Source organism: Stenella coeruleoalba, assembly GCF_951394435.1.
Source record: "Stenella coeruleoalba genome assembly, chromosome: 10".
NCBI classification, from domain to species: Eukaryota; Metazoa; Chordata; class Mammalia; order Artiodactyla; family Delphinidae; genus Stenella; species Stenella coeruleoalba.
This window is the reverse complement of record NC_137156.1, coordinates 60,201,966-60,226,076: the sequence shown is the minus strand read 5'-3', so window position 1 is coordinate 60,226,076 and position 24,111 is coordinate 60,201,966. Positions and strand designations below refer to the sequence as shown.

The 24,111-nt window shown below is 40.6% G+C and overlaps 1 protein-coding gene across 6 annotated transcripts in view; it reads right to left on the bottom strand.

Moving 5' to 3' along the window:
• The window catches only part of ULK4 (unc-51 like kinase 4), a 521,183-nt gene that overhangs the window by 276,133 nt on the left and 220,939 nt on the right, over positions 1-24,111 (bottom strand). For all 6 annotated transcript variants that reach the window (XR_013830122.1, XR_013830123.1, XM_079933605.1 and 3 more), the window contains one exon: positions 19,389-19,437. Coding sequence is in view for 4 of the 6 variants with exons in the window: in XM_079933605.1 (XP_079789731.1) it covers positions 19,389-19,437 (49 nt within the window). In the remaining 2 variants the exon portion in view is untranslated. The remainder of the gene's footprint in view (positions 1-19,388; positions 19,438-24,111) is intronic.

Genomic DNA, 24,111 nt, shown 5'->3' with positions numbered 1-24,111 from the left:
CATGTTGCCACAGCCCCAGAGGAGCTGGAGCCACAGAGGAGGGGACCCCAGACAGGAAGTGCAGTTATAAAGGAATTCAGCCACTGCCAGGATGGCCACCAGTGGGGGAGATGCCCTCAATCACGCCAGCACCTCCTACTGGCAGAACCCCAAAGAAGCCAGAGGCTAAGGAAACCAGGTGATGTAGCTGGTTGGGTCGGCCTCCCGGGGCACTGAGCAGGCTAAAAATGCAGTTTGTTCGTCCTAAAAAGGGCAGTCAATGGAGAATTACTAATGCAATGGTATTTGAAGCTACGGACATGGATAGATTTACTTATGGCGAAGTATGCAGATAAAAAAGAGAAGGGGTCCCAAGACAGGCTCTGCAGCGCCCTGTAACTTCGAGGTCAAATACAGCTTGAGGAGTCTGCAAAGGGGCCTGCGAAGCAGGAGCTAGGGAGGTGGGAGGGAAACTGCAGAGGGTGGGGCCACAGAAGCCAAGGCCGAGAATGGTCTCAACAAGGGAGGGCAGGCAATTTTATCAAGAGCTGTTTTCAGGTCAAGGAAGTAACAACAGAGACCACGGGATGTGCAAGTGTGAAAGTCATTGCTGACATTGACAGGCACAATCTCAGTAAAGAAGTGAAACAAAAACCTACAGAGTAGCTGAGGAAACCGCCTAAGGTAAAAAAGCGAGCATCAAACACAACTCTTTCAAGAAATTTAGCTATGAGGATGCTAAGAGAAATTAAGTAATAGCTTGCAGAGGAGTGCGGGAAGAAGAGCGTGTCTACTATTTCGTAACAAGAGAGCCAGAGAAGACAACTGCTGAGAGAAAAACCTTACAAAGGCCAGAGGGGGTGGGCCCAGAACACAAGTCGAAGACTTGGTTTGCCATCGATAAAAGGAGGGTTATTCTAGTCATTCCACCAAGGGGACGGTGGGGGAGAAAGAGAAGGAGACGGGTGCACGTGCCTAGAGGTCGGCAGCTTTGGTGCTGGGTGAGCAAATGTTTCAATGAAGCTAAAGGCCGCTTGGTAGTGGGAGCTGTGGTTTGAAAGTGGGAACACACAGAGCACCACGGATTCCCCGTTGAGATTTAGTCAGTTAAAGAGAAACCGGTATAGTCAGTATGGTTGTGTTTTTCTCCAGCAGATTTTAATTTATCAGGTTAGGGTTGATGGAAAACAGGAAGAGAGTTGGGCTTAATAAAAGTTGTGGCTGTGACAGGTAAGGAATGGGGGGGGCGGTAAGGGAACTGGGGTCCAAGAGCATGAGACGGATACATCACGGAGCAGAGAAAGGCAAGTGAGGACATAAGGGACGGGCAGATAGTGAGAATGGCGGCATCAAGGGTCTGGACACCCCCATGAGGCAGAAGGACTCCTGAGAGAACCACAGTAGGTGAGCTGGAAGGACAGGAGGGGCAGTCAAAGTGGGCTGCTTGGAGTGAGACTGTGAAGGGAGTTCCCTGATGAGCGAGGACAAGGTTAGAAATGTGTCCCCCAGGCTGGACACACGAGGTATGTGCAGGGGATGGAACAGCACATCAGAAGTGAGACGGCTGAGGTACTGATGGCCATCTACACGAAAACTGAAGTTACCAAGAATGATGACAGCAGTAGACGTGGGAAGGAAGAAAGTGAGCCAGGTTCCAGGAAAAGCTCTCTCAACGTGAGCACTACTGACATTTGGGGCCAGGGAGGTCTCTGTTGGGGCCAACCCTGTGTACTGCATGCTACCATAGCATCCCTGACCTCCACCCTCGAGACAGAGGCAGCATCCCACCCGAGTGTCTCTGCAGCTCCCTGGGTGGGCGGCCAGGCCTGAGAACAGGCCACACCTGCAGAGTCCTCAATTAAGAGTCAGGGGTAAAATCCTCTGAGCGCCCCTGTTCGCAGGCAGCATGGAGGTGACTGAGAAGGGAAGTCCCACCCAGAGTGGACACCCAGATGTTCTGGTATCTCCCCACCCTCTGGTGGGGCACCGTGGAAAAGCCTTAAGGGACATATGTCCCCACGTGCCATCCAAAGCCAACCCAAGAGCTAACTCTTCTTCTGTAGCTGGGCCTTCCTTAAGGATTCTTGAGGCAACTCAACAGGATCCAAGAATTCTTTTCTCTGTGTGGACCAAGGGAGATACATTGGCAAAACATACCACGTGGCAAAAAGGGAAAACCAAAACGTGCCTCTTGACATGTATTTCCCTAAATTAAAAAAATAATGACCACTTCCTTAAAAAAACAAAAACTCTTTTCTAAGCATTCCTTTCATTACTGGCAATCCCTGACTTCCCAAAGGACCCAAGCTAATAACCCTTAAGAGTTCTAAGGCCCTTGAGGGCTGAGTGGACCCACCAAACATTACAAGTATCCCCAACATGCAAAACCAATGAAAGCAGATTCGCCCTGGTCCCAGCTGACCTCAGCACCCCACAGCTGAGCAGCCTCCATCGCAGGGAGAAAGGCCTGGCCTGGCTCCAGCTGCAACCCCCGGCATCTGTCTAAACAGTTTACAGCACTGCATACTTTCTCAACTAAACCCTCTAAAATATTAATTGTTAAAAAGTAGCTCAACTGGAGCTATGGAAAACCATAAAACATTTTATAGTGAAGTAAAATAAAATTCCAGTGATTCAACGGATACAGAGCATCTCAGGAGACCAGACAGGGGGAGAGAGACGTATGCGAGCAATCTCCCAGAGCACGAGTAATATATTTCAAACGAAAGCCTGTCATGGAGAGCAAAATGAATCATTTTTACAACGAAACCTAGAAACTGCCGTAGTTATTTGGTGCGGCAGGAAGTATTCACGTGTGAATCATGTGGGCAGCATCAGCATAAAAAGAGAACATTTCTTCTGCTTCGACCAATTTAGATCAAGAATCATCATGTGAGTCTTAATCTAAGAAAACATCAAATATATGTGGATATTTGTATCACTTACCAAATACACCAACACAAAAAGACCCAAGCAGATTTCCAAGTCAGTCTCAGCTGCTGCTTCTACAAAGACTACTCTGTGATGTTCCTCATGATCGTTTACAAGATAGGCTTATCATAAAATACAGTAAGCGGTGTTCCCTTAGTATTCCATTATTGCTGTAACAAATTAACCACAAACTTAGCAGCTTAACACAAAAGTATTATTTTACAGTTCTGGAGGTCAGAAGTCCAAGGCGGGTCTCACGGAACTGAAAATCAAGATGTTGGCAGGGCTGCATTCCTTCCTGGAAGCTGTCTCCTTCTCTCTTCCAGCTTCTGCAGGCCGCTGCATCCCTTGGGCCCCACCTTCCGCCTTCAAAGCCACCCGTGACCGTGGAGTCCTGCTCACATCTCTGAGGACTCCTCCTTGCACAGTTAAGGACCCTGTGATTACTCTGGGCCCAGGGGGATAAAATCCAGATCATTTCCTTAGCAGAAGGTCAGCTAATTAACAGCCTTATTCCACCTGCAACCTTAAATTCCCGTCGCCCAGCAACCTAGCATGTGCATAGGTTTCAGGAATTAGGACGTGGACATCTCGGTGGGTGGAGACAATATTCATAGGTAAAACCTCTCAACATCACTCCTACCCACAGCACAGGAGAGAATCTACATTAACATATAAAAAGACTGCTCAGAAAAGGCATTTTCAAAATGGGAAGGTTAGTGAATAATAACTACTGGTTAATATCTACAAAAATAATCTACTTAACACTGCTTGTTTTACTCACGTGTTGTAAAATGTGCTTTGCACACAAATGGCTCCCGGGTAGATACTTCTAAATTAAATGGAACCATGTCAAATCCTTGGTTAATATTCTTCTGAGGCTCACAGAGGACAAGAAGCAGAGTCTGAACCCCTTGGCAAAGGTGTGGACCCCAAGCACCTCCCTTCCATCCACCACCACTCCCCCTTACACACTCACTCGACCGTGTAGGTATTCACTGAGCACCTACTATGTGCCAGTCAGTGATCTGAGTGCAGGGATACGATGGCGACCAAATATGACATAGTTCCTGCTTCACGAAGTCAGTAATCATGCGGTAGACTTTTAATCAACTAATCACACAAAACAAGCATAAAACTGCAAAATGACAAGTGCTATGAAGAAGGACAGGGTTTTGTGAGCACCTGTGACAAAGGCCTCTCACCTGGTCAACAGAGACCAGGTGATCCTCAGAAGAGACAGCTGGGAAAAGAGACGAGGACTCACTGCCAGTTTACCTTGGCAGGAGAACAGAGTCATCCAAGCACAGGAAGGACAGGCACGCCCGCCCTTTGGGGAAGGGAGCAGACAGAACAAATACACACTTCTGCTGGTGAATATGGTCCAATGTGCAAACTGCAACACTTCTTGCTCAGCCCAAGTGTACTTCCCTCCCGGAAGGGGCGCTGATCACCCCATAGCAGGGAGTTGGCCCACTGTGTCTCTGTTACAATTTACACCATTCTGTGTTATAGCTTTCGAGTTATGTCTGCCTCCACAGTAAACTGTGAGCTCACTGAGGCCAAGACCTGTGTTTCATTCTCCTCTCTAATCCCAGCAGTGCCTGATGACCAACTGACTGAACAACAATGATGGCCACAGGTCACACCCCAAAACTCCACATGATACCACTTTCCACTTCTCTCCCTGACACACACTCAGGAAACAGATGTAGCTCAGGTTGATGCCTGTTATTTCTCAGAAGGAAAATTGATAAATGGATAAAAGCACTTAAATCAAGAGACCAGGACAAGAACAAAATAATTCTAACGAAAAGAGAAAAAGGGGACTTCCCTGGTGGCGCAGCGGTTGAGAGTCCGCCTGCCGATGCAGGGGACATGGGTTCGTGCCCTGGTCCGGGAAGATCCCACATGCCGCAGAGCGGCTGGGCCCGTGAGCCATGGCCGCTGAGCCTGTGCTCCACAACAGGAGAGGCCACAACAGTGAGAGGCTCACATACCGCCAAAAAAAAAAAAAAAAAGAGAAAAAGGAATGATTAATGATTTTTTTAAGTTAATGTAATAGAATACAATCAGTCGAATTGGTAAATATCCAAGACCTAGTGATTTGGGAAAAAAAGCATTAAACACTATCTTAATGCAGACAAAATGAGAGAAGTCACAAATACACCAAATTAGGAAGAAAGGTAAATGTCCAATATGAAAATAAATATTTACACAATGTACTTTAATAAATAATGGATTGGATATTCTAGACAAATTCAAATTTCCAAAGTAAATTAAAGAAGGAAAAAAAAAAAAACCCTGAAGAGCCAATAACCAGGGGAGAAATTTTAAAGTTGTCAAAAAGTAATTAAATGAGGAGAAGAGATAAATCTCCTGTATAGAAAATTCCAAATAATTTACTTAGTTACTCTGCCCTCAAGAAGGTGGAACTTAATCCCCAACCTCTGAGTGCCTAATGACTTGCTTCCAAAGAGTAAAGGATGGAAATGGGGGGAAAAGTAACTTTAGAGTAGAGGAACCTGACAATTCCCAGCCACATAATCAAGGTTAACACACTAAGTGACAGGTCTTGTTGATTGCCTGTACCCTTGATATGATGTGATGAAAACAGCACCTTACCTCTGTGGTATTCCCCCCCCAAGCCCATAACTATCTCATCATGAAAAAAAATTGGACATACTCGAATTATGGGATATTCTTCAAAACACTAGTAACACTCAAAACTGCCAAGGTCATCAAAAACAAGTAAAGTCTGAGGAAATGCCACAGCCTAGAGAAGATTAAGGAGACATGATAACTAAATATTCAAGTAATCCACAGGAAGGCAGGAGAAAGAAAACAGAGAAAGAACCAAAAACAAAAACAAAAAAGGAAAAACAGAAAAATAAAATGGCAAACTTAATATCTAACATCAATACTTACATTAAATATAAAAGGTCTAAATAAATCACTGAAAAGACAGATTTGAAGAGTGGATTAAGAAATAAAAATGACCCAACTATATGCTGCCTACAAGAAACTCATCTTAACTATAATGATAAAGAGAGGCTGAATATTTAAAGGATGGAAAGAGACATACCTTGCAAACATTTATCAAAACAAAGCAGGTGTGGCTATATTGATATCAGAAAACACAGACTTTAGAGGAAAGAAAATTAAAAGGAACACAGATATTACATAATGACAAAATTATAATGATAAAATGACATGATGATTCAAATCACCAAGAAGACTTAACGATCCTAAATATGTATGAACCAAGCAACAGAGATGCAAACACACGGAAACACAAACTGGGAGACGAGAAAAGAGAAAGAAACAAATCCATAATTATAATTAAAGACTTCAACACCCTTCTCTCCTCAACTGATAAAATAACTAGAAAGAAAATCACAAGGATATAGAAGTCAACACCACCATCAACCAAAACAGTCTAATCAACATTTATACAACACTTCAACCAATAACAGCAAAATACATATTCCTTTCAAGCATCCACAGAACATAAACCAAAAGACCATATCCTTGGCCATAAAACAACCCTCAAAAAATGTACACAAATTGAATGATGCAGAACATGGTGTACCAATGTAGATTTTCTGCTTTTGATACTGTACTATAGTTAAGTGTGCTACAACCACTGGGGGAAACTGAGCACAGTACACAGGACCTCTCTGTGCCACCTTTCCAGTTTCTTGTGAAACTACAGCTGTATCCCAATATAAAGTTAAGAACAGTAGTAGGCCTGACATGAAAACTACAGACCAATTTCATACATTTACAAATACTTAAGTAAAAACCCTTCTACAAGTTCACGTATTAAATCTAGCACAACATTAGAAATAATAATGCATTATACCTCAACTATATAATATAGCCACGTAACACCTAAGGCTACTCTGTGCCAGATGACAGGCGAGGCTACAGAGACAGGTGTGGCTCCTTATTCTCATAGTGCGGACGAGGTAGAGAGGTCTCTGAAATTCAAAGGATGAGATGCACTCAGCCATGCAAGGAGACGGGAGAAGAACATTCTGGGGAGAGGGACTAGTAGAAGCAAAGGTCCTGAGGAGGAGAAAAGGAGGCCTATGCGTAGCCTACTCAGTAAACTGAGCTGTCAACATGATGACAGCACAGTCAGGAAGGGAAAGTGAGGATGACATGAGGCGGGACAGGAAACCACAGTCAGATCACGCAGGGTTCGGAAGGAATTGGATCTCATGATGTAGGTGATAAGAAGCCACTACAAATAGAAATATGCTGCTGAAAGGTTCTCACATAAGACACGGAGTGGTGTGACGTACACTTCCATATTACATGGAGGATTTAATTCTGAGACGGAAGAGAAAATGCAATGTCTGATGCCCATACGATGTGACATATAAAGATAGAGCATAAGTGTGCTAGAGATGAATAAAAATGGACGAAACGACCAGAAGATACCTAGTATTCACGAGTCATTAAACATACATAAGACATCTGGGCCCTAAATGTTCATGATACACTAAATATTAAACTAAATACTAAAATAGCAGATACCAATACATGAAGTTTTAATTAAGCCACACATTGGTGACATCTACTCAGGTGTGTTCTTTGCTTAAGAAACACAAATAAAACCCATGGATGGTCAGCAAGTTCACTGGCAAGTACGGCCAGGGCCAACTATACATGTCGCTCCAAGTATGTGCTGTTGGCCTGAGATACTTGCCATCGGTGGGAACTGTTCCTCAGACGCAACTCTGAGGAAGGCTGATGCAGCCTGGGGGTGCGGGGGGAGAGCATACGAACACACTGTTCCTCAGGATTCAGGTGGAGTGTACTTCACTCTGCTTGCACCCTATTAAAACGTGTTAATTTACCCTATGCCTTACTTCTCACTATACGCACTTAATTGGGTCAATAAATCACGTGATGTGAGTTTTTTTTATTTGATCTGTGATCCCCTATGTCCAATGACCCTTGGTTACTTTGCCTGGTAGTATATTGGGAGGTAATCGTTACATCAGGGTAATTACCTACATGACAGTAGGCAAACTGAGGTAAATTAAAGATGCATATTGTAAACCCTACACCAACCATTAAAAGGTAAAATACTCAACTGATATAAAAGGTGGCTGGAAAAGACAGAAATAAATGAGAAAGAAGAACAGAAGATGCGACATGAAACTAGTAGTAAGATGGTAGATTTAAATATTTTTAATGAAAATGTTCTAAACACCTCAAATAGAAGACTAATATTGTAAGACTGGATAAAGAGGTAAAATCAAAGTACATCTATCTCCAGGAAAACACCTTTAAATACAAAGATGTAGACAGGTTAAAAGTTAAGGGATGGGAAAAGATATGCCTACTAACACTAATCAAAGAAAGCTGCATGGGCTTCCCTGGTGGCGCAGTGGTTGAGAGTCCGCCTGCCGATGTGGTGGGCGCGGGTTCGTGCCCCGGTCCAGGGGGATCCCACATGCCGCGGAGCCGCTGGGCCCGTGAGCCGTGGCCGCTGAGCCTGCACGTCCAGAGCCTGTGCTCTGCAACGGGAGAGGCCGCGACGGTGGGAGTCCCGCGTACCACAAAAAAAAAAAAAAAAAGAAAAAGAAAGCTGCAGTGGTGATACTAACATCAGACAAAGTGGGTTTTAGAACAAAGAATATTACCAAGGAGAAAGAGGAGCATCTCATAATGATAAGGAGTTCCATTCCTCAAAATGACACATAATCCCAAATTTAATTTTTACATGGAACGACAGAGCTTCAAAGCAGAAAACAAAAGTGATATAACTGAAAGGGAACTAGCCAAAGACACAATTTTAGCCAGAGACACTATTACCCCTCTCTCAGTAAGTGACAGACAAGTAGACAGAAAACCAGTAAAGACACAGAAGACTTGAGCGACACTAACAACCAACTTGACTTAACTGACATTCACAGGACATTTCCAACCAACAACAGCAGTTACACATTCTCCACAAGTATATAGGAAACATTTACCATAGACTGGGCCATAAAACAAGTCTGAAGAAATTGCACAGGATGCAAATCATACAAAGTATGTTCTCTAACCACAATGTAATTAAGTCGTAATCAATAAAAAATACATTTGGGCCCCAAATATGGGAAAACTAACTAACAGACTTCTAAATAATCCATGAACCAAAGAAGAAATCACAAAGGAAATTAGAAATTATGTTGAACTAAATGAAAATGACATAAAACATATCAAAATTGAAACTAGGACAGTGCTTAGAGAGATATTTATAGTACTAGGTGATTACAGTAATAAAACAGAGAAGTCACAAACTGATGACCTCAGCATCTCTTAAAAAATCAGAATAAGAGCAAAAAATGAAACCCAAAGGAAATAGCAGAAAAGGTATAATAAAGAACAGAAATTAATGAAAAAACAAATAGGAAAAACAATCAATAAAACCAAAAGCTAGTTCCTTCAGAGGGCAAATAAAGGCAGTAAACCTCTAGCTAACTAAATTAGAAGGGAAATAAAAAGAGAACACTCAATTTTTCATCACTGTTCAAAAAAGCAGTATCAGAAATGAGAGGGAGGCATCACTATAGATTCTCAGACACTAAAGGGATAATAAGGTAACACCATAACAACTTCATGCCAATAAATCTCACAGCTTAAATGAAATATACAAATTCCTTGAAAGATACCAAAAGAAAGAAACTGAATAACCCTCTATCCAGTAGTGAAAATGAATTTGTACTTTAAAAGCTTCCCACAAAGATAACTTCAAGCCCACGTGGCTTCACCGGTTATTTTTACTAAACATTTAAGGAGAAAATAAATACCAATTCTAAAAGAAAATTTTTCCCAAAACTTTGCAGAAGAGGGAACATGTTCCAACTCATTCCCTGGGACCAACACTACCCTGATACAAAAAACAGAAAAAGATTATAAGGAAAGAAAACTATAGAACAATATCCTTCATGGACATAGTCACAAAAGTACTTAAAATTTTTACTAAATCAAATCCAGCATTATATATGAAAAAAATACAGCATGATCACATGGGTTTTAACTCCAGGCGGCAAGACTGTTTTAACATACGAAAATCAATCAATAAATTCACCATATTAAAAAATGTTTTAAGGTGATTACATGATGATTTTAAGAGATAAAGAAAAAAAAATCCATCAGTGAAATCTCTCAGCAAACTAGGAATGAAAGGGAACTTCTCAACCTGCTAAAGGATTCTAACAAAACCCAATGGTTCAAATCAGACATAATGCTTTCTCCCTAGGAAAAAGTAAGTGTGCTCAACAAAAGAAGCCAGGGATTCATTAAAAAAGAAAAGAGTCCATCCCTTATTACTAGTTTATATAAAATTCTAGGAAATGTAACCTAATCTACAGAGACAAAGTAAATTAATAGTTGCTTGGGACAGGAATGGGGGTAGGGAGGGCTGGGTTAAAAATAGGCACAAGGAAATGTTGGTGATGATGGGTATGTTCATTCATTATCTTGATTGAATATTTATGTAAAAACTCATCAAATTATATTGATACACTTAATATATGCAGCTTACATATGTCAATACAGACAATAAACAAAATACAGTGAATGAATGATAAATATGGCATTTCAAGTCACCATCATGATGAATTACATCAACGAACACCACTGAAAGAATTTGGTGATGGTGAGAGGGAGGTATGGGGAAGAGAAAAGCTGGACTTGTAGTCGTTCCTCACAACAAAGTTATTTTGGAGCAAAGATTTAGGATTTAATGATAAAACCATAAATGTATAGAATAAAAGATGGATTAATACTTTATAACCTTGTCGAAGAGAAGTTCTTTCCTAACAGAAGCTATAAGCAAAAAAACCTGATAAACTTGACTCTGATATTAAAAAGCACACGGGTCAAAATACAAACAACTGACAATTTAAAACAGCTGTCCCCAACCTTTTGGGCACCAGGGACTGGTTTCGTGGAAGACAATTTTTCCACGGACCGGAGTGCGGGGATGGTTTGGGGATAATTCAAGTGCATTACATTTATTGTGCACTTTATTTCTATTATTATTACGTTGAAATATATAATGAAATAATTGTACAACTCACCATAATGCTGAGGCTGAGCTAAGGCGGTAATGTGAGCAATGGGGAGCAGCTGTAAACACAGATAAAGCTTCACGCACTGGCCCACCGCTCACCTCCTGCTGTGCGGCCAGGTTCCTAACAGGCCAAGGACCACCGGTACTGGTCTGTGGCCCAGGGCTTGGGGACCCCTGATTTAAAAGACCAGTAACACTCAGTTGTGAGTATGGCAAGGCAGGTGTTGTTTTATACTACTGCTGCGTGGGGAATTTTATATTACCACTCCAGAGAGTAATATTAAAATACAAAAGATGTATATACTTTGGTGTAATATGCAACTTTTAAGAACGTATCCTATAGAAACTCACACAGATGTACAAAGATATTCTCTGTTCAGTGCTGCTCATATTAGCAGAAAGTTGGGGGGGGGGAACCTGAAATGTCCGTCAGTGGGGATTGGCTAAATAAATTGTGCTAATACAAAAAATATTATATGGCCATCAAATAGAACAAATAATACATATGGGTGTACATACATACATACACATACACACACACACACACCCTGCTGCCATGGACATTGTAAAGTAAGACAGATATAAAATATATTATTTAGTAGGGTCCCATTTTTTTTTAAAAAAGAAGAGAGAGATAATACATATGTGGGGGACTTCCCTGGCAGTCCAGTGTCTAAGACTCCACACTCCCAATGCAGGGGGCCTGGGTTCGATCCCTGGTCAGGGAACTTGATCCCACATCCTGCAACTAAGAGTTCACATGCCGCAACTAGAGATCCCGCATGCCGCAACTAAAGATCCCGTGTGCCGCAACAGAGATCCCACATGCTGCAACTAAGACCTAGTGCAGCCAAATAAATAAATAAATATTTTTTAAAAAATACATACATGAAAAACAATGAGGAAAATATGCATCAAGTTGTAGGCTGTGATATTATGGAAGAATTTCCCATTCTATCTTAGACATTTCTGTACGATCTGAACTTTTTACAAGCACGTGTTGTTTTTGTTGTCAGAAAAAAATAAACCAAAAAATCCTGAGTAATAACTTGCCTTTACTGGCATCTCATCAAAGTGTTTCTCCAATTTGGTACCTCTAATAAATCCAAAACGCAATTCACTTGCTAGAGCTATTTAAAAAGCTCTCCTTTCCCCATAAATCTGTAAACTGCTTTACTGCATCAGATTTCCTGGCTCAGCTTGAAAATCCTTTGCAGCGAGGCGGTAAGCACATAAATTCTGCTTTTTCTTGCTCATCCAAGAAAACAAACGCAAAGAGCATCAAAAGCAAATGCTAGTAGATGTTTGCTGCTTTAATCAAAACTAGTAACTTTTTACTGATATTTCCATATTCTCAAAAAAATGGGTATCTCAATAATTTTGTTCATGAATAAACTTATGGGGTCCTACATTACTGAGGAACTTTCAGATAACATAACATTCACTGGTCATATATTGAGAATGAATGATCACTGCTTTTAAACTTGGCTCTTCCAGTACCTCTTTGTATATACCACAAGCTACCTCACCTTGTTCTATCTATCAAAGGGCCCCAAACACACAGGGCTTTGGAGTAGTGAGAATGGGCAAGGCCTGATGACCACAGTGGGCATTTTAACAGAAGCCTGAACCCAAAGTTGACCAATGGCCAATCACTGGGCATCCTCATATATTGCAGAGTTAGGAAAGAAGTAAAATTGAGTGGTATCACTAGTCATGGCCGAAATTCAGGGGAGCTACAACCACACTGCCTTTTGTGAGTACATTATACTGAAGAACACTGGCGCTTCCTACCGTTTCATCTTCCAATCCACCATCAAGGGGCGAAAGGTCAGCTGTGATTGAAGAAAGGGTCTAAATATAACAGCCATGCCTCACTTCCCTCACTTGTTCACTAATAAATCAAAACGTACTGAAAAACCAAAAGCAGGGAGGGCAATGTGCTGGGGACAAACGCGGTTTGGTTGTACATAGAGCAATTTCCTCCTGAAGCGAAAGTCACAATGTGACTGAGGATACAAGACAGGAAATCACCTACTGCAGCACTATCCAACAGAAATATAATGCAAGCCACGTATTTTTAATATTCTGAAAGCTGCAGTAAAAAAAAGAAAAAGATAAAATTAATTTTAATAATATTCCATTTAGCCCAACACACCCAAAATACTGCCATTTAAACATGTAATCAATACAGGAAAATTAATCAGCTACGTTACACTCTTTTTTCCCTTGGAAATTTGGTATCTATTTGACACTCTGAGCGCATCTCAATTCAGACAGCCACGTTTCAAGTGCTCGTTTGTGCTATATGTGGCTACTGGCTACCATATTGAAAAGCGCAGGTCTGCAGGAGAAATTTAATCAACAGCACAGGCAATGAGATGAGTGCAGGGGGACAGGCTCACATAAGTACCTAAGATTCACAGCCCTTCAAACAAGAACACCGCCTCTTCTTCCAGTACTATACTAATTCTTTTGCTTGTTCAAAATTTAATCCAGTGTTTGTTTTCTCTTGATTCTCCCTTATAACACCTTATTGGACCATGCGCCTCTTTTCACTGGTGTGTAACTCATTCTTGTTGAAGTTTCATTTATTTGCTATGCCCTAATTTTACACTTACTTCTTCACAAGTCTAATCCCACGATCAATTAAGAATAAAACCAAAAAAAACACAAAAGCTTAACACTCTTAGAACGTACATTATTTGACATCCTATCACTTTCTACTTCTACGGTTTGTAACTAGACCATCTCCTTACAGAGAAGGAAGAGGGAATAGTACCTGTTTCCTCAAAGTGAAGCCCAGGAACTAGAGCAGAACTAGAAACAAGAATGATGATGATATCATGCAAGATTACACTGACTTGGGAGAAGCCCTATGTAACACACTCCCAATATATGCTCTGTGATTGGCCAAAGATATCCTAAGCCCTATTTCAGCATTTTTTCAGTGGATATAACATGTAGTTTTTATCTTAATACAGTCCATCTTCTTTCAAACCATTTGGGCTGATGATGCAGTAACTAGTCATGCTTGAGTCCAAGTATACTGATAGAAGTTTATTTTACTTAGCTTCAACCCATTTATTCAGCTAACCAGATAACATGGTATCGATCAGATCAAAGCCATTAGTTCAGCTGCTGTATGGGCAACTTCACTTCATTCAATCCAGTATCAATACATTGCACACTGGCCCCAGAGAGTTATTCTGTAAATATCAGTTTACAGAACAGATCTGCACAAATCCGTCTCCTTCCTCACCCCCACTGAACAAAACACTTCGAAGTACATACTTTAATGGCAGTGTTAGCAGTGTATAAAATCATCTTCGTATACACCAGGAATTGGTTACAGAGCTCCATCTTACAATCTACAGAATCCCTGATAGGTATCCATGTAGACTGAAGATTCAGATTTATCCCCTGCATCCAGTAAGTACTCTTTGTGTAACTTTTAAAGTAACCTCCTGAGTCAAGCATTTTGAAATTTTAATCAAGTCATGTTTTCTATTTTAGCAACTCATGCTCAAGTGCAGAGCAGCACTTATTAATGGCATATTGGACACAAGCATGCAGACGCTTAAACTTATAAGTAACTTGTCATTTTAACCCTGAGAACCAATTCACATTAGATGGGCTGCAACTAGAATGGAGCAAAGTAATTTTAGAAGCCTGATGAACGCTCAGGATTGGAAACATTCCTTAAATGGGATGAGGTACCAGTCTGTACTACTTTGGTATTTCAGGGACTAAATCCTTTAGGTTCCAAAGGTTGGTAAAGAGGCTCTTTTCTAAATATACAGTTGACTTGGAAGATTTACTCAAGCTTGCTTCAACTGCTATCCTCGAGAACTGTTAAAACAATATAATTGTCAAACTCGTGTGCTGTTAATCCCATTTTTATTGTTAACATTTGCCAGTGAGATTGCTCTTTAATTGTCTGCTCTGGAATAGACACATAAAATATCATGACAGCAATATTTTGGCACATATTGGAAAATCTGCTATGAATATAGATTTTTTTTCCAATAAAATACAGGTTGCCCATATTACTTGGCATTAAAATGATTTACGGAAGTAGGTCAAAACATAAACCACTGAAATAAAATGAAGAGAGATTAGAGTTATAGCAAAACCCAAAGGCTGATCCATCCAAATTCATACTTAAGACACATTTCAAAGCAATATCTACTCTTTGGAAAGTGGCAAAGGAGAAAGAAGAATGCTTTCCATCCTGCTTGCCAAGCAACTCTGCACTCAAAAATCAAGCCACCAGGTCCTCCTATGATTGACTTTCTCCAGGAGCCCACATTTATTGAGCAGATCCAGACTGCCTCAGTCATAGACCCTGAAGGCTGTATGTGGGAATTGAGTCAGCTAAAATCAATGCAGGCTGCCTGAGCCTCCACTCCCCTCAACACAGCTGCCTTGTGCTGCCAGTGAAAATGCGGTGTCTGCCAGGGAAGCAGCACCGAGCTGCTGTGACAGCTCCCTTTTGTAAGCTATCAGCTACCTGGTTCTTCCCACCGCTTGGCCTGCCAAGAGTGGGGACACTTGCAGCTGGAACACAGGATTAAAAACATCCTGCCTGTCCTCTGGCCTGAATGTGGTGTTAGAACTCCTGGACCCTTAGATGAGATCTCTGAGACCGGCTCTATCTTTTAAGCTCCCTTCCCACAGTCCCTTTGGCTGATGTCAAAAGCCTCGCTGATGGAGTCCTACGGGTGACTCCCAGAATCCAGCTTTCAACCCATTTCAAGTTTCCAGTATAAGCCCATGATCCTAATCCTGATCCTCTCCCAGACCCAACCTCAATGGCCAGGCAGCAGAGGGGCTCAAAAAGTCTTCTTTTAAATAGAGGATCCTGATTTTTTTTAATTTTTAAATTGAAGTATAGTTTATGTACAATATTATATAAGCTACAAGTGTACAAGATATTGATTCACATCTTTTCAAGGTTATACTCCATTTACAGTTATTATAAAATACTGGCTATATTCCCCATGTACAATATAGCCTTGCAGCTTATTTTATTCATAATAGCTTGTACCTCTTAATCCTCTACCCCTATATCGCCCCTCCTCCCTCCCCTCTCCCCACTGGTAACCACTAGTTTGTTTAGAGGACTGTGATTTTGAAGAGCATAAATTATTTGCAAAGCCAACAAATAAGAAAGAACCACAGCCCTGCGGGAATCTGGTCCCAAACTACTCACTCCCTACCATCTCTCCACGGCCCTGGTGCAGGCACATTTAAGTACTCACCACCCCCAAAGCTGGAATGCCCCCTCTCCTCACAACAAGCCGCTCAAGGCCCTTGTTCAAAGGTTACTTCTTCTGTGAAACTCCTCTCCCTACACGGAGCAGAGCCAATCACTCCCTCCCCTGGAGTTCACAGTATTCTCTTTCTCCCTTGAGAAACCTCCTACCAAACAGGATGACAAATTTAGAATTCTGCTGCCTTCATTTTCACCTCCCTCCAAGCCTGCAGGAAAGACATGGAAGCTGACTGCAATTCCTGCCCACCAGAAGAAACAGCTTTGCTTTGTAATGAAAAACATCTAGGAGAGGATGTCTTACACTGTGGGTAAGAGCATATCATACGAGGAACTCTAGAAAACAACGATGTTATAAAGCCCATTATCAGGCTCTAAGTACATCAAACCGAAGATGGAAAACAGTTATGTGCTAAGAGTGAAGAAAAAAATCATCAAGAGGTCACAGTGGACCACCAGCTAAACGAGTCTAATGCTGCTGTGTTTTTTAATGAGTGGCTAAAAGACACAAGCAGTAGCCAAAGGGTCTTGTACAATCTTTTCATTACGTCTCGTTCTGATCAAACCATTGCTAGAAGCTGCTATATATACGCCAGACACCACCTAGGCCCTTGAACTTAGAAACCAAACCCAACTGAAGTATACACTGTGTTTTCTTGAATCCAGGAATCCATCAGTTCTAAGATACACCATTATTTTATCAAGCACTAAAGAAGAAAAATGCTGCCAATTAAACTATGGCATGGTTTCTCATTACTTAGAATTTTCATTTTATTTTTATTGAAAGAGCGCTTTTAAACTTAGACATATTTTTCTAATATATCGTTCTTGGGCACTAATAAAAAGAAAAATAAAACTGAAGTGAATTGGTTAAGGCAATGACAACCAGGTCACCTGGCTGAAAGCAACTGTAAAATGTCATTGGTTTGGGAAGTATAGCCTGGATTCAGAAATGTTAAAATATGAGGGGGAAAAAAAAAAGTACAGCATAGAATCAATAAAATATTATGTCTAGCTCGGTGACAAAAATTTAGAAAGGATAAGGTAATAGTTCATAGGATAACTGCTACAAAGATACTTCATTGATTAAAAATGTATTTATACAGAGAAAAAAGTAGTGATTATTCAACTCAAGAAAGTCAAAAATAGAATAGGGATTCAATAATGTTTTTCAAATACATCAAAAGTCCTGTCCCAAAAAGCAGTGATTTCCAACAGTTTTTTTTCTTTACTTTTTCTTAGCAGCAGGACCTCTTTTCAAAATAAGGGCCTACAAAACACTTGAGTATGGAGCTGTTCCGGCAGGAGGAAAAGCCTCCTCCCAGAAATGCCTCCGAGGTCACAGGGCTCAGGACAAGTTGAAATCCTGACCTGGAAAGTATATGTCACTTCTACGCACCCCCAACGACAGCTACAACACAATGACAGGGGTTTCAATGGTGGCATTAATCAGTTAAACATTTGCGCAATATGAAGCCTTGCTAGGTGCTTGTTATACAAAGATTCATCACGTATGGAGGGGTTTCGGTAACATACACGGAAGAATTTTCCATGTGTGGGATTTTAGACCTTGAGATGATTGCCAAAGGCTGGGTAGAGAACTTTCTATCAGTCACAAAAGGAGCTGTATTGACCTCAGCAGGTCAGAAGCCCTCCTGGCACAGCAAGGGGATGAGTCACATCCATGAGTTTAAGGTCCAGTCTAGCTCCAGCTCTCTCTGTCTGCAGCACCAAGTCTCTTTTCAAGTGCAAGCCAGAGGTGGCTGAATGTGGACAGCTTTGGCTCCTGCCCCCTGCCCAACCGTGCAGCCGAACCCAACATTAACGGCCCCCGTGGTCCTCCAAAAACAAATCCAACTCCACAACGAATTAGCAAGTGATGTATGTCCTACTGAAGGTGGGAGATGCACATACCACTGGGCAAAGCTTAAAAATCCCCACTAGACAGCTGATGATCTCCATGGTTCTTCATCTCCTTTTCTCCCTTTCTTCTCCTGAAACTGCCTCTAAAATCCCCTTTGACTATTTGAAGCAATTCAATCCTCTTAGCATGGCAGCTCTGGGTCATCTTGTTGTCACTTGAGCGTGCTTTGGGAATACTACGCATGCCCACCCCTACTCCCCGCCTAACTCAAAGAGCTCAGCAAACCCCACAGCTCTCCACCAAAAAAAGGGCGACCTGCAGCTAAGAAAAATAATGTTTTTACCATACAGCCCTATCAGCACACAAACAACTTGTAGATTAATAATTTAGGATGATTAAACAGGGCTAATCTTCCATTGGTAGGGTTATCAGACAATAACAGCTATTGCTCTACTGATGACCAAGGCAGGCTCGGCTGATCTGACTGCGGACATGTCCCCCTCCTTTGTCCCTTGCACTGTCAGTCAGCCATGGAGGGAAACATTTTGGTAAAGGGGGGACAACCCACTCAGGTACAAGAGAACACTTCTTTGGCTAAGGGCACTCCCTTGCTATAAGTACCAACTGAGTTTTCAGCCTAATTCTCAGATTTCTATTTAGTATAAATAGGGATTTATCAGAAGTGAGAAAAGCCAACCCTACGTCCCATTTTATTCTCTACACATAGGAACCAGAGAGGAAAGGTTTTCTTTAACCGATGGTTTTCAATCAAGTTGTGTCCTATGAATGGAAAAAATGGTGTACAGAAGCTAAGCTATTCTACGTTCTGAAGAAGACAACTTCTGCCCATAGGCATAAAATTGTTGATCTGACCCAGTGATGACAAAGTCAGAGAGCTTCATGGTGAAAATCAGAAAATTCATATTGAAGCACAGTGATCGTCATTCTGCCCTTCCTCCACAAACCAACCTCAGATACAGTATTCTTTCTATATTAGATAACATATTTTTTAACTTTATAGAAATAAAATGCAAAGGATTTTCAGAAAGAGGGCAGGTCATTAAACAGCATCCCTACACAATTTCAGAGCTGGACAAGAGCTCATACAAGGAAACTGAGGCCTAATAAGGTTAAGTGACATGATGGACACACAATCCTTCTGGGCAGAGTTCGGGTTAGAACCCAACCAAACAACGTGGTCAAAACTTTAAAAACTTTTAAATTTCACTTGAATTTCAGATGCACATTTCTTCTCTTACCAGAATTACATCAAAAATGCGTGGGATCAGTTTGCTTTCTTCCACAAGTCTGTTAAAAAATGAAAAGATAATTTATTAATTATTTTAAAATTATTTAAACTGCTACCCTGATATGGAGCATTGCAGCCCCATGTTTTATTGCTTAAATTCTGTGACCGAAAAATATTATGACTAAATACTCATTTTAATACACTGAACTACATCTAAACACAAGAAATATGAGGCTTCTTTGCAAATGACTATTAGCTTAGCCTCACTGGACTGTAGCAAGTAAAACCTCAGACTGATATTTATAAATGTAAAATTTTATTAAAGTTCACAATTATTATAAAGACTGTCAAAACAGGCAATGCCAGCTGAAATAATGTAACCAATCCTCCCTGTAGTTAAATTATTAGCATGCCACACTGTAATCTTTCATATATGCCTCATTAGTTATCTTCTCAGCATTAATGATTTAATGTACAATGATTTTTAATGATCTTTAAAAAAGGTAGACATCAATCACTCAATAGTTTCTAGGCACTTTCTCTCATCAAACCTAGTTATAAATTGTCATCTGTTTGTAACAGAAGAATTTTTTCATGCTACTGAAGGGAAAATAGCCTTGATTCAAAAGTGATAGTTTTTTAAGGACAATACTTCAATCTCTAAATATTCCTTTATTCCAGGGGTCAGTAAACTTTTTTCTATAAAGGGCCAAATGGTAAATATTCTAGGCTTTGCAGGCCACACAGTCTCTATAGCATCTACTTACCTCTGTCTCCATAATGTAAAAGCAGGCATAAATAATACATAAATGAATAGGCATGCCTGTGTTCCAATAAAATTTTATTTATAAAAGCAGGCAGTGTCCCATATTTGGCCCACAAGCTATAATTTTCTGATCCTGCTCCGGTTTAAAAAAAACAGTCAGATTCCTTAACTTCACTAGAATTTACTTTGTAGGATAAACTACAGCACTTAAGACAAGCATGTTGTTTTCCTTGCATGTATGTGTTGTTTGTCTATTTCACAGAAAACGCCAGGAGGACAGGAAGGGAATTTATCGCCTGGCCTCCCTAGAGCTTGTTTGTCTATGATAATACATTGATGAAAGAAAAGCCTATGAGATTAGCCAAAAAAAAGATCACAGTGTTTTACAAATATCTGTTAAGGAAAAGTGAGATACAGAGAGAAGTCTCAGAGACTGAAGCACTTAGAAAGCCCTAGCTCAGTATCTAGCAAAAATAAACGCGATGATTTCTGTAGTCTCGATATATTAGAGGGAAAAGGTTTTGACTACAAATATTAAATTCATTTACATTCTCTCACTTTCCTGGGCAACTGAAGGCTCAGATGTGAGGATGGAGCTCCTTATACCATGCCTGGGCAGGACAGGAAATGCACAGACTCAGGACCAAGCGCAACTTTACGTCAGCACATTCTTAATCTTCTTCCTCAGCTTCCTAGACGTTAACCATATCGTTTGCTAAATAGGTCTTTTGCAATTTTTATGATATATACTTTCATTAGGCCCAGGCTGAAAGAGCCAAGCACATACATCTCCAAGTGGCCCTAGCAACCACAGCCAAGAAAGTCACAGGGACACAGGCACCACTGCCTCCCCAACGGTACCTAGAAGTGACAGCTCCCTGTATCACAGTCTACCCCAACATTCAGATCCAGAAGCAGCCACTCACAACACCAGCCTCTCTGTGATGGTATTTTAAAATACATTCTATTACTAACATATGATTACATAAACGACCTTAATTCTTTCTTAAAAATTGCAATTAGTTCGTCTCCCGGTCTCTGCATGATGAGCAGGCTGGCCTGCACTACCTCTTAAGTCTCCTTCAAGTTCTAACACTTCGATCCTCACATTCTTCTGAACACAATCAACCAGAAAAATTTCGTTCTTTGATTTGACTAACACATAATTTAGAGCCACATCTGGTAAATAAAAAGGGAACTCAAGCTAAATGAAATCACTTTTAGTGAAAACAAATTTTTTTCTATGACATTTTCTGTGACTCGTGCACTAACCTCACACGTAATCCCAAAAGCACTCTAGAGCAGGCATGGGACAACGGTGGCTGCATACACTTACAACTATCTGAGGCAGCATCTTTCCAGACCATGGGAAGTGACTGATAAGTGGGCAATGAGTTTACTGGCTACTGAGTAGCATTTTCTTAATTTAAAACAATACAATAGAAAATATTCAAGGGTGTCACACACAGTATTGTCCGTGGCATTTTTATTTCACTTATGGGTCTGAATACGTGTACTGGGTAGTGACATAAAATGCATTTTGTTTTATTGTGAGTTGTATATAAAATACCTGAAATCCACAGATTTTAGACTGCTTTAGAGACCATAGTTTTCAATATGTTCTTAAATTTTGATTTTAAAAAATACGTCTCCTTACTTTAAGCATCTCCTTTCATATCATTATAAGTCCAATTAGTAGCTCGGTTCTCAAATGATCAACCCTTGATGTGCTCTGAGTAATGGAGCTCTCTTGCTGTGACCTGGTCCTCTGGGGAGCAGCTCCGGTGCTCAGGCCTCTGTAGAGCAGGGAGGAGGAGGCTTACCTCTAAGCAAAGTGGATGTGGCCGGTTCTCAGGGATTTATTCAGGCAGCAGGTCTTAAGTCATCACAGAGACTTTGGAAAATCATGACTCAAAAGGCTACCTTGGGCTTCCCTGGTGGCGCAGTGGTTGAGAGTCTGCCTGCCAATGCAGGGGACACGGGTTCGTGCCCCGGTCTGGGAAGATCCCACATGCCGCGGAGCGGCTGGGCCCGTGAGCCATGGCCACTGAACCTGCACGTCGGGAGCCTGTGGTCCGCAACGGGAGAGGCCACAACAGTGAGAGGCCTGCGTGTACCGCAAAAAAAAAAAAGGCTATCTTATCCTGGGGCTCTGTTGTGGTTGGCCCCCATGATTTAAATGACCAGTATCATCTTACTACGAGTCTGTTATTTCCTAAATTTGAAAAGAATGAAATTTCTATGGTTTATAGACAGCCTGAAGGACAGGAAGGGAAAAGATTTATCTGAATTTTTTAAACCAAAAACAAAGTAGAGATCTTTTTGAAATTATCCCAAATCTTCAAAGGATTGTGAAGCTAGTAACTGTAGCACAGTAAACTTTTCTTCCTGTATGTTAGCCATCTAAGCACACTGTATTTAAGTGATTCCAGATGATTAAATTGAAATATACTGCCCCTTCCAAATTCCATTCTTGGGACTACTTTACCTTGGGTTTTTTGTTGGGGAGGGGCGGTTCTTCTTCCCCTTAACAGTGTAATTTAATGATAAGATTGTACATGGTGAAAGAGTTTTCCGTACAAGGTTTTATTACAGGAGATTGACTGAGACTTTGTATATATGTGGTTTATGTTATTAACAAAAGAGGTGCTGTTTGAATTAGAAAATTTTGAATGAATTTATGAAAATCTTTAGGATACATTATTTGGCATTCTAACTCCCTCCTGTTCTTAATGTAAATGTTGCCACTGGTATTGGGAAATTTTTAAAAATCTATTTATTGATAAATTATTTATTGATAATTTTTAATTGATAAATCATTTATTGATAACATTTTCATGTATTTATTAATGCTTGATAACTCATTTAAAATACCATGTATTTAAATTCTGATAAATACTTAGTTGAGATTTATCTCTGGAAGCTATAAGCACAAATTTTAAGAAGATTTTATCACAAAATGTGCTAAATGATTACCAAAAAGATTAAAATGTATACTTTAAATAATAGGTCAACACTTTTGACGTAAGAAAGAACAATTGCGTTCGAGGTAAAGTTATTAGCAGTGACCTATGGAATCATGGCGGCCTTGCTTTTCTCTATTTTCTGGCACAATTACATTTCATATACTTTGAAAATAGGGCTAAATATAAAGTAAGCCTAGCAATATTTAGATATAAAAGACTAGTTGCAACACAGGAAAAATTGGTACAGGGAGATCACTCCTGTTCTGTTCAGAGAGCTATTAACACTTGGTTGGGTTGAATTTCAAACCATTATTAGCATTCTTTAAAATTTTCCTTTAAAACTTAGAAGGAGGTGCAGGGAGAGGAAGGCAAAGGATCTCCACCTGCTCTTTGCTCAGTTTTGCAGGACAAAGAAAGTGGTCCCCAAAAGCAATAAAACAGGCCTACGGAGACATAGGGGTCCACCCATGGAACTGCACTGTCTTGAGTTTGCTTCCTCGCTTGAAGTTTTTATCTACCCCTGGGGTAAAGACCATACACAGGAAGAAGGGCCACAAGTCTAGAGCCAAAGGCCCCAACAGTCAACCCTATCCATCAGGGACAATGTCCTCCCCAAAGGGCTTCTCCACACACTGTCTCTGCATTTCTGGAATCCATCTGGTCATACAGATCTTACTTAGTACTGGAGACATTTCTTCGTGGATACTATCTCAAGTTATGATTAACACTCTTGAACCCTTGTCATGGGCTAATCTTATAACTCAAAATCGATGCCTTTAAGCTCAGTCAAGTCAAATAGCTTGACAGGCAAATATCATATGATATAGCTAATATATAAATGAATCACTTTGCTGTACACCTGAAACCAACACAACATTGTAAATAAATTATACTTCAATAAAATTTTTTTTAAAAAATGGCCTGACATATACATAACCAAACATAAAAACAAAATTCAACTTCTATCAGAGATATATGCACAGGATACAGGGGACTAGACG